At 38.5% G+C, this 14,737-nt stretch overlaps 1 protein-coding gene and 1 pseudogene across 3 annotated transcripts in view; both read left to right on the top strand.

Moving 5' to 3' along the window:
- LTA4H (leukotriene A4 hydrolase) overlaps positions 1 to 11,720 on the top strand; it is a 38,104-nt gene extending 26,384 nt beyond the window's left edge. Inside the window, exons 15-19 of one of the 2 annotated variants that reach the window (XM_081310150.1) lie at positions 5,507 to 5,561; positions 7,211 to 7,306; positions 9,291 to 9,373; positions 10,015 to 10,119; positions 11,493 to 11,720. In XM_081310150.1, the coding sequence (XP_081166276.1) occupies positions 5,507 to 5,561; positions 7,211 to 7,306; positions 9,291 to 9,373; positions 10,015 to 10,119; positions 11,493 to 11,610 (457 nt within the window). In that variant the 3' untranslated portion in view covers positions 11,611 to 11,720. The remainder of the gene's footprint in view (positions 1 to 5,506; positions 5,562 to 7,210; positions 7,307 to 9,290; positions 9,374 to 10,014; positions 10,120 to 11,492) is intronic. The other variant, XM_081310151.1, reaches the window with a different exon arrangement.
- Positions 5 to 4,899, top strand: LOC308657902 (transmembrane protein 230-like; annotated as a pseudogene). Its single transcript has one exon. The product of its transcript is annotated as a transmembrane protein 230-like (transcript).
- Positions 11,721 to 14,737: the final 3,017 nt, after the last annotated feature.

The following is a 14,737-nucleotide window of genomic DNA, read 5'->3' as shown; positions in this document are numbered from 1 at the left end:
AAGCACTTACTTGAGAGGAGTTCCCTCTCACTCTCCTAAATCCTAGAGCTCCTCAAGCTATCTGAAAGGATTTTATGCCTTCCTTTGCCTGTTACTAGAATGTTGTGACAGCAGAGTTCTGAGGTGTTTAGGCCCTGAGGCCAAAAGACTGACTTCTGTGATTAATAAACATAGATTAGTTCGTTCCACTGCAGTAATTATTGAGTGTCTCCTTTACACAGCAACAGCAGTGAGGGACTTAGAAAAGAATAGCTATTGTCTCTTCCATAAAACTTTTGTCTTAAGAAAAATAACATATGTTAATCATTACAACAGTGTTACAAGTTATTATTCCCATTTCCAGAGGAGGCAAATTAGGTTTAGTTCATTTGCCCAAGCTTGCCTGAGGTTGCTCAGCTAGTAAGTAGTAGGAGTTGAGATTCAAGCCCTGGCAGTCCTACCCCTCTAATGTATTCCCTTCTAAAGTAAATACCCTACTCCGGTCTTCATCAGTCATGTGAGGACTTTGACTTCTGCATGTTCCAGCTTCTTGCTGCTTTCCTTCAGGTCACTAAAACTGTTTACCAGCCACTCTTACATAAACAGTCTAGTGCAACTGATGCATAGGGGAGCAGCAGGAAATGAGGTAGAAGAATAGATGTCATGGTCATGTGTGTTTGGAAAGCATCTCAAATGGCCAAGGTGGGAGGAGTTTGGTTTTGGGAAATACCAAGAGCTTGAGCATGGAAGAGGTAACCAGAGCTCCTCATTAACCAGGAGGTCCTGGGTACTGTGAACTGTCATGTGAAACGGGAGTCAGAAGCTGGGGAAGGGTCATGTCAATAGTACTGTTTTTAAAGTTTGTTTTGGAAACAGGCAGATGGCATAAATCATCAGTAAATTTTTATTTATGTATTTATTTTTGATACTAAAAATTGAAAGGGGCACTTTACTAATGAGCTACATCCCCCCCCCCCTTTTTTTTGGTAGATGGACACAGTACCTTTGTTTTATTTATTTATTTTTATGTGGTACTGAGGATTAAACCCAGTTCTTCACACATGCTAGGCAAATGGTCCACCACTGAACTACGCCCCCAGCCCCGGAAACTTCTAACGTCTACAATAAGTCACCAAAATAATGCTTTTTTTCCCTAACACTTCCTAGTTTAAGAAGTGCCATCAATACATTATCTTCTTACCAGAGATCATGAGGGCCTGAAGTAATGCAAGGCTAATGGGAAAAAAAAAAAAGAATAACTGAGATGGGAAATGTTTCAGGGGTAGAATCTATTGGCAGCTGATTGACCATGGTGAACAAAGTAGGAATTAAAACTGATGGGGCAAAGAGGTCTTAGTTGAAGATTCAGTCCAATCCAATACACATTGAGAGGCAGGCACTATTATGATGGATGATGAATAAGGAACCCACAGAGCAAATACAGATGTAACAAGTAATTATAATACAATGGAAGTATTTCTAAAATATTTAAATACTTATTAAGTGCTATAGATGAGAAAATATTACTTTTAAGTAGTTCTGGATTTGGACATCAGCCCAGAGATGATTTAACAAAGAATAATACTAGAAGTAAAGCGTAGAACCTTACTGGATCTTCATTTAAGAGCTAGGAAAGAGGAAAGATATGAACAAAATTGGCTAAAAATCAAAAGGAGCTTGCAGGTAGTAATTTGCAAGTGATAGAGTGGGCAGCAGTGTAGTGTATTGTAAAAATAGGAGGGAAAAGGAACCAGAGGGGAAAAAACATTGAATTTAAAGTTAGGAATCTTTTCAAAGACTTTTAGTTTCAGTGGCCTGATTGGAGCAAAAGAGAGTTGCAGAAAGTTGAGTGAATCAACTGTTGGCCATTGGTTTGAAATTAAAAAAAATCTGGGTGAAAAATAAGTTCTTAAAGGGTGTTTCTCTGATACCACCATTGCTATGGGATCCTTTTTGGTTGGTTCATTCTCTATCCTTGAAGATTACTTCCATGTCATACCAAAGTGCTAGAGGAACCCTGGAATCATACACCCAGGGATCTTATAAAGAAAGATTCTTTGAAAACCCCAAACCACAGAAAATACTTTGCTCCATTGGAGCACAGAATGTTGGTTTCCAAGTCTACTGATTGTTATGTACTCTCACCACTTGTCTATATAGAAATGCCTTCTCAGGTCTATCCACTCACTCCACCACCAACCCTCTGGTTCAAACCCATGTCATCACCTCCGCCTGGAAAACTGCTCTGGCTCTGCACTTGTGTCCCCTCTTCCCCTCCCTATCCTTCTCCACACAGAGCTAGTGCAAACCTTCAAGCACACACCTGTATCGTGCCATCCCCTGCTTAGCAATCTTCACAGGCATCCTGTTGGTTGGGGCTAAGGCTAATCCTGTAGTGGACACTACAAGGGTCCTGACTCTGCTCCTTTTGCTTCAGTCAGAATGGCAGTTTGGGGATCTCTCAAAACTCTCCACACTCCCTTGGACATAGAACCTGAATCACACTATTCTTTCCACCTCAGGCCTCTTTGCCCAGTTAATTGCAATCTCAGATTAAGAACCATTCCTCATGGAAGCATCTCTTGACCTCTGTGACCAAGTTGGATCTCCCATTCGAGAGCTTCTTGGTGCTGGGTATCGCCTCTTCATCGTGGTTGTCACGGTTTTAACTTTACACTTATTTGTGTGACTGTGAAAGCCTTTCCCTTCACAACACTGTAGGGCTCATCTCTGATTTTGTACATTACTTTTCTTAGGGTTTTACAGTAAATAGGGGTTGCTTCTTTTCCCTGGGCTTATCCTTAACTCAGTTCTTTTAATTACACTGAGAAGAAAATTTCAGGATACTAAGCCAAAAGTTTCCCTCTGTCCTGTTGTTGTTTAAGAAATCATTGCTGAAGAATGTTGTCATAGAAGGTGATTTACTGTCTGCGGCCTTGAGAACCTCTGATCCCACTTGTTCTTAAAGGCAAACACAGTGGTTTGCGTACTTCCACAGCCTGACTACTGCATGAAGATAAACTAGTTGCTGCTTCAGAAGAAGGAGGTGTGTTGCCCTCTCTGTTCTGTCCCCTAGGAAAGAACAGGAAACCCAGTCTTTAAAGCAGATCTAGTAGTAACTCCTAATTAAAACTTCACTTCTCTTAGGCCCCAAGTGGCAGGTGTTTCCTTGTTCTCTAAAGATATTTCACAGCAAGCAAGCCTGATTTATGAACAAAAAGGGATGTTTCACAAGAATTTGGCACACGTTATGTGTTCTATTGTTGCAAAATGTACAGTTTATTTCCTAAGATGGGAGTATACATATATTGGTATAACTCAGTTGCTTAATTCTTTTAAATCACAGTGTAATTCTTTTAAATAGTCGTCATTCACTTTCTTCTGAAAATGAAGGAATGCAGTCATTACACAATGATTTTGGCTCTCCCAAGGGTCTAGCATATGGAATAGTGCCTGTTATCTAGTAGGTACTTGCCAGTCTGCTGGATGATGAGAAGGCTGGAACAAGAGAAAGTAAAATCCATGAGAATGAGACTTTGTGTTGTGCCTCATGTTATCTTGAGTGCCTAGATCTGTTCTTGCCAGAGAGTGAACGCTAAGTGTGCTCCATAGACATCAACTACTTTGCCATGTACTCCTTGAGCATGTCACAGCCTTGTCCTAGGTGTTGCTTTGGTATTCCCTCAGGATAGTCAGGCGTTTCCTTCATGTCTACTTGGATCTTTAAGTTCTTAGATAATGCCATAATACTTCAAGTCAGGTCAGAAATTTCCACTTCCAGTGGTAGGCTGGTGCTTGCTGGGGTGGAGGTTAGGTTGGCTGTGCCATGAGGCCTGGGACACCTGGTGTCCATGGGCAAGTTCCCTGTTAGCCCCAGTCTTGATGTGGTGCTCGGACTGTAGCTGTGTCCGCGTGTCTGATGCCTTCTCGTACTAATCTGACTACTGGAATCGCCAGTAGTAAAGTAAAATACTCAAGGCACTCCAGCACAGATGATGGCTCATTGACCTTCAGTTTAAGAAAGCCCTCCTAAGATCCCTTATAAGGGTATAGCACTTGCCACTGTGCTATTTTTGATTGGCACCTTTCTCATTATCATAGGCTCCCTCCTGCTGTCAGGCTATATCAGCAAAGAGTGGGCAGACCGGTCTGTTCCTGTCCTGATCATTGGCATTCTGGTGTTCCTGCCAGGATTTTACCATCTGCTCATCACCTACTCTGCAGTTAAAGGCTACAAGGGTTACTCCTCTGATGATATTCCAGTCTTTAATGACTAACACTTCAGCCCTAAGACAAGTCACAGTGGAACTGAACCCAAGTTTAAAATATTGAGCAGAAACTATGCGTAAGGGCTGAGGAATTATGCAGTTTTCAGATGTTTGACAAAACAATGGCCAGAGTTTATGGGTCCATCCCAAAAATGTTCACTGAGCTTACTTAGCTAATTAGGAAACAGTGTGTTTTTATCTGGCCCTGGCAAAACCCACATGAATTTGTATCATGGAAGGATAGCAATGCTAATTATCTGGGAAAGCAGGAGATTATTCTGTAGTGGAAAGTGTTACCATTCCTTCCTTCTTTAGAGTTAGCATTTCTTTTAAATAGTCTTCATTGTCAATTTGTTATTGTAGCAAATAGAAGAGTATGGTATGTCTGATTTCTTAGTTACTAAGTAATTTATTTTTAAAATATCAAAAGCTCTTATCCCCTACACTTACATTCTCGTGGAAGACCTCTATAAAATCACATATTAGTGTGGATCCATCTGTAATATTTTTTACTTTTTTCTTAGTAACAGGAACCAGGAATTTTTAAAGCCACAGAGTAAGTTTTCAAAGAATAAGCACTGTCTCTGATAACCAATCCTTGGTCAGGTCTGATCTTGTTTCCCAATGGGTTGGCCTGCGTATAATTTGGGTCATTCTGTCCTTTGTAGATCAAGATGTTCTATATACCATGCCTTTAAAGACTGGACTGGACTTTTGGCTGTTCCTTTTTTTTTTTTTTTTTTTTTTTGAGAGAGAGAGAGAATTTTTAATATTTATTTTTTTTTAGTTCTCGGCGGACACAACATCTTTGTTTGTATGTGGTGCTGAGGATCGAACCTGGGCGGCACGCATGCCAGGCGAGCGCGCTACCGCTTGAGCCACATCCCCAGCCCCTTGGCTGTTCCTTAATGAAAACTGAAGATAAATTGTTGCTACTTAGAGTGTATAACCCTATTGCTAGCACCTGGTACTATAGTGTCATTCTGCTGAAGATCTCAAGACTTGACTTGGCTCCCTGGAGAACCACATCCTTAGGTTGATTCTGTTTCTTTGCTTGAAAAAAGTGACTTACATTCAAACCATATTAAAATGTCAGAATAAAAAAAAATTCCTATTTCCTTCACTTTGTAGTTGTTTATCTTTATTTAAAAGGAACTTTGAAGTATAAGTGCATTCTGTAGCTCTAACACTGCATTTATGCAAAAGCATGTGCACATTTATAAAATTTTAACATTTTAATATTTATTTATTTATTGCAGTTATGACATGACTCTGACAAATGCTTGTATTGCCTTAAGTCAAAGATGGATTACTGTGAGTAGTAACGTGTGATTTTTTTTTTTTTTTTTTGGCTCCTTTTTAAATTGTACAAATATGTCTCTACTAGTGGGGGTGGTGCTTTAAATAGTGAATAGAAAGGCTATTTGAAAGAGAAGTTTGCTCAAGCTGATACTAGCTCCACCCTAAATGTATAAAATTAAGTTTCATGGGAGGAAAATTTTTTTCCTCTTAAGTCACTGATAAGATGCTACTTCAGACATAGCAATTACACATACCAAGTAAATCTAAAATGATCTTGGGTGACTGCAGTGGGAAAAATTGAGGGACTTTGCTTGTCATTATTTTTGTTCATTTTTCTAAAACTTCCTAAAGAAGAGCTTCTTCATGTATGTACTGAAACATAACTCTTTTTTTTTTTAAGTTGTTGATGGACCTTTATTTTGTTTACTTATATGTGATGCTGAGAATCAAACCCAGTGCCTCACACAAGCAGTCTACCACTGAGCCACAACCCCAGCCCCCTGAAGCATAACTTTTTTTTAATATGTATATATTTATTGTTTTTAGTTGTAGTTGGACACAATACCTTTATTTTACTTATTTATTTTTATGTGGTGTCAAGGATCAAACCCGGTGCAGCACACGTGCTAGATAAGTGCTCTACTACTGAGTCACAACGCCAGCCCCCTGAAACATAACACTTAAGAAAGTGGAGTAAAGATGCACCCTGGATAACTCTTTAATGGAAAATAAGAAAAAAGAAAAAAAAAAAAACAGCAGTAGTTGTATTCCAATTATTTGCAACAGATTTTGATGTAGCTGTTTGAAATTTGTTTTGAAAGTATTCCTTGGCAGTCTTCGTCATTCAGAATATTATACCTGGCCTGGGGATGTAGCTAAGTGGTAGAGCACTTGCCTAGCATGTGTGAGGCACTGGGTTCCATCCTTAGCACCAAATAAAAATAAATAAAGGCATTCTGTCCATCTACAACTACAAAAAGGAAGTTTAAAAAAAATGCTATACCACACATTTTGCAGGATACAGAGATGAACTTGCCTTTGGAATGTCTGTAGTTTAATTGAAGAAATTAGATTCTTATATAAATAAATGTCATGCTAAGCAGTAAGTGATAAGCAGCATGAGAAAGATACAGATGAAGTAATAAGAAAGAAAGTGCCTTTTCTACCCCCAGGATGGGGATTGGCATGAGGGATTGCTGCTTACAGGGCAGGATATTCCTGCTGGATCTGAATATGGCTTGGGCATGGACAAGGTGGAAGAGGACATTCTGGGTGAGAGAGACAATGTTTAAGAAGGTTGTTATAAATTAGTTGGCATGCTTTTTGTAATGTTTCTTTACTTTGGAAACCACCATACTTCACAAGGGGTGTTTGTGTGTGTATATATTTATTTATTTTAAAAAGAGTGGCTATTCCTCTATTCTTACTATTAATAGTCTTTTTTCTTAGATTTCACACATCACATTTTAGGAATTATTAGCTTTTTAAGTTAGAGTAACATAATCTCAGGATTATATAAGTAGCTCAAGCTTAAATTTATTTTGTATAATGCTCACCTGTGCATTTCTGTCTTTTTCTTAATTTTTACTTTATGACAGATAAACTAATAATATTACTAAATCATATAAAACCAGAAATAACTAGGTAACTTTTTTTTTAAGGCCAAAGAAGAAGATTTAAATTCATTCACTGCCGCAGACTTGAAAGATCTCTCTTCTCATCAGTTGAATGAGTTTTTAGCACAGATGCTCCAGAGAGTAAGTACTAGCTCAAAAAATAAGAAATTAAAATGGACACAGAAGCACAGCATATATGTTGTGCCTACGTTGGAAAAATATTAATGTGGAAATTCATAGGAAAAAAAAGCAATTTATATAATTATTTTAAAAAGCATTTATTAAATGCCTAATATGTTTAATATTGAGATTATTACTAAAATATTTAAGAAAGACTACACCTTTGTTCTCAAAAAGCTTGTAATCTGTGGGAAGGGGAACATATATAAAATTTAGCAATAAAAGGAAATATATTTTAGTTCTAATTTGAGAAAGTTTAATTAGTACAGAAGAACTCATTTCTATTTGGGGTCATCAAGGAAAGATTTTTGAAGGAGTGAGGTTTGATTTGGAGGGAAGGAAGGAAGTATTCAAATTGGAGAGAGCATCAAGGTACCCAGTGTTGAAGAGTAAGCCATTGGGTTGGGTGAGGAAGTCAGTGAAACTATCACTGAAAAGACTAGTAAGGACCAGAATCTTAAACGCTAAATCAAGAAGTTTAGATTTTATTCTGGTCAGTTAGAAAGTGAAAAGGTTCTCAAATTCTTAATAGAAGAGTCACTTGATGAAGTGGTGGGTAATGAAAACTAATGTAGTGACATGAGGACCACAGAGTCGTGAAGTTGGTTGGGAGGCGTGAGGAGGGAGCTGATGTTGAGGAAGAGACCAGGCCAGTGAGAGAGATGGTGCAGGATGAAAGCACAGGTTTTGTGACTGACTGGATTTGAGGGTTAACAGGAAATAATCCAGGCAGATTTTAAGGTAATTAAAAGAACTCATGAGACTAGAAGGTGGTACATTTTGAATGGGGAGATAATGACTGGGTCTCTATGTATTATATTAAGGGGGATTCCAGTTTAAGAACCTCAAAGGAGATGGAGATTTGAAATAATTTCCTTTGGGATTGAAAGATGAAGAATAGGATTTTGAGGGAGCAGGGGTCTCATTGATGTAAGATACTACCAGTTTTTAGTGCATCGCATCATCATGGTTTCATAAATTTCTGTAGCACTGCTATGTGGCCTAGGACCAAGAAGAGAGAAATCCTGATGCGGTGACTTGGGAATGGGTGCAGCAAAACCTGGGTCTGGGAGCCTCAACAATGACCTTAACCAGGTGGCATACCTGGGTATATTTGAACATATCCATAGAGGAGCTAATAGTCTAAATAATTTGGGGTAGGCCTGGCAGTTAGTGAGAACAGAGACCGTGAGTGAGTGTGAAGTGGGGTCCTGTAAGGTAAGGAGGCCGCGGCTGGAGAGGAGAGTTTCTGTCTTCTAGCAGCACCTCTGCCTGTCCTCTGCAGGCACCTCGAACTCTCTATCTGTCCAGACTAAACTCCTCTCCTTTCTTTCCTTCACCCAAACTTGTCCCCCCTTTTAGTGGGTTAACAGCACAGGAAGTTCATGAGCCCCCAAAATTGTATATAGAAATTTGTATTTTTATGGTAAATGTATTTCCCTCACCTATAGTAGAGGTGCATATTATTCATTAGCTTGCAAAGAGTCTGACATTTTGTAAGGATATAGGTAACTTAAAAGTGATTTCAGAGGACATATATAAAGATAAAGCCAGAGGCAGTCCGTGAGGAAAAAACATTAGGAACTATGATTTAATCTGGAGAAGTGGAAAAATTTAAGCTATGTAATATGTAGAGAAATACTTGAAAGACTAGAGAGTCTGGAAGGTAATATTTATACTAAAAAGTCTGAGGAGAGTAATTCTCATTTATTTCTTTTAAGTACCTTATATAGTAAATTATCCCTGTGTTCCTAGTAAAAACCTCCAGAGTAAGTTTGAACAAAACTTACTTTAATAAATATTTGTTTCTTTTACTTTTTATCTAACTTACCTTGCTATTATAAAATATTTAGAATTTTAATCTGGCTAAGAATTTCTCTCCAGCTCCTTTCTTCCAAGAAATCCTGTTGAAATGATACGTTATGCTTCTGTATTTTGCTCTTAGGCACCTCTTCCATTGGGGCACATAAAGCGAATGCAAGAGGTGTACAACTTCAATGCCATTAACAATTCTGAAATACGATTCAGGTACATCATTTTAACTTGTCTCTGTGGAAGAAAGCAGAACACTGATTTAAAATCTGGAGAAGGAAAGCAGAGTACGCACCATCCATGGGTCTTGAGAAACCCTTATCAATTTCCTTCATTGTTATAAATAATTATAGTGGTATTTATGTCTATAAGACAAGAATATTAATGTTTTGTTAGACTTTGTTATAAGCTTTTTGCCTTAAAAAGAAAATTAGAATGAAGGATTCAGTGGTAAATGGGCTTTCTTTCTCAGCTAGCTAAATTAAATAGTTGGGAATAGTTAGAAAACTTTGATTCTGTTATAAGTTAATCTTTCTTAAATCAAATTTGTAGTGTGAGGTTTAAAGGAAAGTTCAGTTCCTTGAGAAATTGTATTGATAAAGTACATGAGCACCTCTATAAGCCAAATCTTTTAAAATATGATCTTTTTTTCAAGAACCAACTCCGCTTCCTTCTCTTCTCCAGTAACTAAATTGTGTATATATATATATATATGTATATATGGGTGTGAGATTCTCAGAATAAAGTGGTGTACAATATGACTGTAATGGGATTATTCATCTTTACATTTCCTTTGTCGTTTCCTGTTCCCTCTTTCCTATTTTCTCTCCCATGCCCCCTAAAAATCCACCTTTCAGATGGTTACGGCTCTGCATTCAATCGAAATGGGAGGAAGCAATTCCTTTGGCTCTAAAAATGGCAACTGAACAAGGAAGAATGAAATTTACCCGACCCTTATTCAAGTAAGACCACGTCAAACTGTGCTTCATATTTATACATGAAATCAGAAGAATAATCAAAAATTTTGTAAAATGCAGTGTTTAAAAATTCTTAACTGTGTTAAAGTTCACTTTTATAGATATAATTTTGGAAGAGGAATTCACACTTCTGATTGTTTAAAATTTGAAATTATTTTATTAGCTTTTTTAGAAGCATTATTATTGACCAAATAGAGTTAGACAATGATAAAAAGGATATAAATTAAAGATGATCTTATATACAGAGAAGGATTTTTAAAAGAAATAGAAGATATTGGTGAGTAGATATGAACATAAAAAAAGTGTCTAAAACTAAATGCAGGGAGATAGATGCCAGCAGATAAGGTAAAACATTTTTGATTCAAATGTTGCTAAGAAGTGCAAGAGCAGATTGCTTGACATATAATAAAAGATGCCTGGTGAAGGGGGGAAAGTCATATGTTGGCAGCAAGATGTAACTTAAAAATATCTTTGAAATACTTTTACTATGTATTTGGTCTATGTTCTGAAAAAAATATAATCATGACATAAATATCCATGATTAATTTGTTTTTAATTTACTTCACAAGTTTAAAATTTGGCAGTACAAGTCATCCATTTTTTTAATATGGCCACAAAATTCATATTTTAAGTAAAGTATTTCATCAAAGCATTATTATTTCACTATTGTTAGTATTTTCCTTCTCAAATTGTTTGAAATTTTCTGAAATTCTTTTTCTAAATTTACTATTTTTATACTTTTAAAATCTCGATGAAAAAGTAAACTTTAAAAAGCCAATTTTTAGCTGGGGTGTGGAGCACACCTATAATCCCAGTAATTTGGGAGGCTGTGGCAGAGGATCACAAGTTCAAAGCCAGCGTCAACAATTTAGTGTGATGCTGTCTCTAAGTAAAATATATAAGAAGGACTGGGGATATGGCTCAGTGGTTAAGTGCCCCTGAGTTCAATCCCTGCTACCAAAACAAAAACAAAACAAACAAAAAAAGCCAATTTTTAAAAAGATAGTCTTTAAGGTACATCCTCATACAAGACCAGTATTTGGCCAGTAAGTGAAAGGACCCTGTTCAAATAATAAAATACTTACATGCTGCCACTCTGGCCCTTCCCTATAAAACCCCAGAATATCTGTGATCTGCCAGTTTAAGGGTCAGTCTCTGGTGCAGAGATTGGCACAGGCTACCTAATAGGCCAGGATTTGTGCTTTATTTGGGTGATATTTAGCTATTCCTAACCATCTTTTTTAACTTTATCTCTAATATTATCTTAATGTTTGTTTTCCCTTCCTGTGTATGTGTGTGTGTCTCTTTCTCCCTCCCCCTCTCCCTCTTTCCTCTTTCTTTCCCTTCTCTTTTGGCAGGGATCTTGCTGCCTTTGACAAGTCCCGTGATCAAGCCATCCATACCTACCAGGAGCACAAAGCAAGCATGCATCCTGTGACTGCAATGCTGGTGGGGAAGGATTTGAAAGTGGATTAAGGACCTGCCTTTTACTGATTTCCAAAATTTCCTTTTTTAAAATTGAATTCATGAAGAAATATAAAACTTCAGCCCATGTCATTAATAAAAATGTCTTTTTATTTGTGGTATTTTATTGTTTTGTCGGTGACTTTGTAAATTTTCTACCTTTTTAAAAAATAGTGGTATATTCTTTATAAATTTTAATGAGTTTTAATCTGTTAATTTACATGGTGTAAATGTTTGAATTAGCTTCATTATCAGTTTTTTTTTCCTCCACATTTTTTACTGGTGCATTCTAGTTGTCCACAATGTTGGGATTCATTGTTACAATTTGCACACAATGTAACAATATATTGTTATTAGTTTTCTAACTATGATCACAAAATATTATATACCTGATGTTTGATCAAAGTTCTTTAATTTAAATCTGCCTTAAACCAAAAATTCATCATGATGAGAGTTTTGCTTTTAAAATAATCTTAAACGTGGACACTCACCACCCACCTGGTGCACGTTGATAGCATGAACTCCCTTCCCAAACTGTAAACTCTAGCAGGAGCCTCAGCTCTCCAGCCCTGGGTTCATCTGGCTGATCTGGGAGACTTGTCTCCCTTCTTAAGGGATCAGATAGGCACCCTGAGCATCAGTACCTCCATCAGTCTCTCAGGTAGCCTCCTGATAGTCATTTAATGTGCCTCATGTGTGGCCAGCTGGTGTTCTTCACATAGAACATGCAGAATATAGAAACATACTTAAAACATCCAACTTGAACCATATTTAAGACTGGAATAACAGCACCCTTGTGAATGCAGTGCAGTGTCCCATGCGCCTTGGCACACAATTTAGGAACCACAGCTGTATTGGTTAGGATTCTTTGACAGCAAGTAATGACAACCCAAGTGACTGGAAGTCACAAGAGAAGAGGGAGATTACTTAATGAGACAAGATAGAGGTTACCAGAACCCAAGGACAAGAGACGGTAGCCCATCACTACTCCTGACTCATCCATTTTTCTGGTGCACAATGTACAGTCTGGATGGCTTCCCAGCTCTGCTGTTTCAAATGATTCCTTCCACGTGGAGAGACCATCTCAATTCCAAATTCCCAGACATGAGATTGACCCAGATTGGGTCAACCCTGGCCACATAAACTCTAGCCAAGCAGAAAACTGATGGGGGTGTGACATCACCAGACTAAAGGGCTCAGACAGTAACTAGTCTTAAAATAGGAGTGAACAGGGAAGATGAGGTATTAAAATGGCAAGTTCCTGTCCCTCCTGGAATCCTCCGCCATCTCCCTTGCTCCACTTGCCCTAGTAATGCTGTCCTTTGGGACATAGACCTTCACTGGTCTGTTTCTCAAGGCTCTCTTCTCTCTCGACTTTGCCAGGAATACCAGAGCAGAAAGGTCAGTTCAAGTCCCTAATATATAATCACATTCTGAGTGCTTAGACTTGAACAAATTCATGCACTTAAATAATGCTTTTTAAATATATATATTTTAGTTGTCAATGGACCTTCATTTTATTTAGATGTGGTGCTGAGGATCGAACCCAGTGCCTCACACATGCTAGGCAAACACTCTACCACTGAGCTACCACCCAAGCACCCCCCCCCCAAAATAATGCTTTTTAAAGTTTCTTTTGCCATATGAGCTTAAAAGAAATGGTACTAAGCTAGTACCATTTTTCAAAAATTTCTTGGGATGCTTGAAAGATGGGGTGAAAAAGTGCTATGAAGAAGGTAGAGGGCGCTAAAGACAAACCCATCTACATACAGGTTTCCCTGGAGTTCACACTGACACTTCAGCTAACATGTTGAGTGTCTTTGTGCCAGGTCTGATACACACATGATTACGGGATGAACAAAGATAAGTAATTTCTATAGATTGCTAAAGGTTGGGGTGGGAAACCTGGGGCGCCATGCTGTACACTGTAATTCCAGCTATTGGAGAGACTGAGGCAGGAGGATCCCAAGTTCAATGCCAGCTGGGCAACTTAGTGAGACCCTGACTCCAAAAGGGATAGGGACATAGTTCAGTGGTAGCACGCTTGCCTAGAAATCTAGCATGCATAGATTTCCCCAGTATTGTGCAAAAAGATGGACAGGAGGAGATATGCTAAAGCAGCCTAGAAAGGGGTTGCTTCACCAGCCCAGCCAAGGAAGGGTTTAGGAAATACTGCCCTGGAGAAGAAAAGACCTGAACTGAGACTTCAGGAAAAAAAACATAGCTACCAAGCAGAAAAGTTGGGAAGTGTTGGAGGGAGGGTAACAGGATTAAATGGCTCTGCAATGTCGAGGGCCTGACTTAAATCACTGAGAGCTGGTGTCATCTTGGAATTACTCAAAAGCTGAGCTCAGCCAGGCCTGTCAGCTGGAGTACCCAGGAGTTTGGGTTTTCTTCCAGCATGGGGGTAGTTGGACATCTTATTGGTCTAAGTCTGTATGCATCACCAAACACTGTCACGAAGGAAGGGTGTAGTTATCTATATTTTGTTCCTAGCACCTCCCATAGAACTTAATACATAACAGGTGTTCAAGAAATATTTGTTGCATGAATGAATGAATGGAGGCTGGCAGAGTAAAGACGGTTCATACCTGAGGACATTCCGTTTTCTCAGAGATGTAGATGTTAGGCTTTCCCCTAAGAGTTAGGTGAATGGAAATTCTTAGGGGAGGGGAAGCAGGGCAAAGGACAGTACTAGGAATCTGCAGGATCTCAGGACTTCTATAGTGAAATCTTCTACCTGGGTAAACAGAGGTGGCAATTTGTTTTGATGACCCAGGGCATAGGTTGAGGGGTGCAAAGGACCTTGAAAATTTTTAAGAAGAGTGATTCAAGTGGGGGAGTGGAGGGAAGAAGGGACCAACCAGAGGTCAGGGTCAAGGTAAAAGAAGGTTAAAGTAGGAGTAGGGGGGAATTGGAAGGTTAGAAGTTTGAGTCAAAAGGTGGATTACTGGAATTTAAGATGACTTATATGAGTCAATTTCAGGCAATGACAAATTCCAGGCCACACTCAGGAGGTGAGTGCTGAAGGACAAGTTTCAATTACTTTCAGGAAGTTGTCCAAGAAAGAGACTGTAGGTGTGGGTATGGGTGTTTGTGGGAAGTGGCTGTATTTCTGTCCAAAGAGCCTGTGGTGGAA

Source organism: Spermophilus citellus (assembly GCF_964194105.1).
Source record: "Spermophilus citellus genome assembly, chromosome: 10".
NCBI classification, from domain to species: Eukaryota; Metazoa; Chordata; class Mammalia; order Rodentia; family Sciuridae; genus Spermophilus; species Spermophilus citellus.
This window is presented reverse-complemented; position numbering and strand designations above follow the sequence as displayed.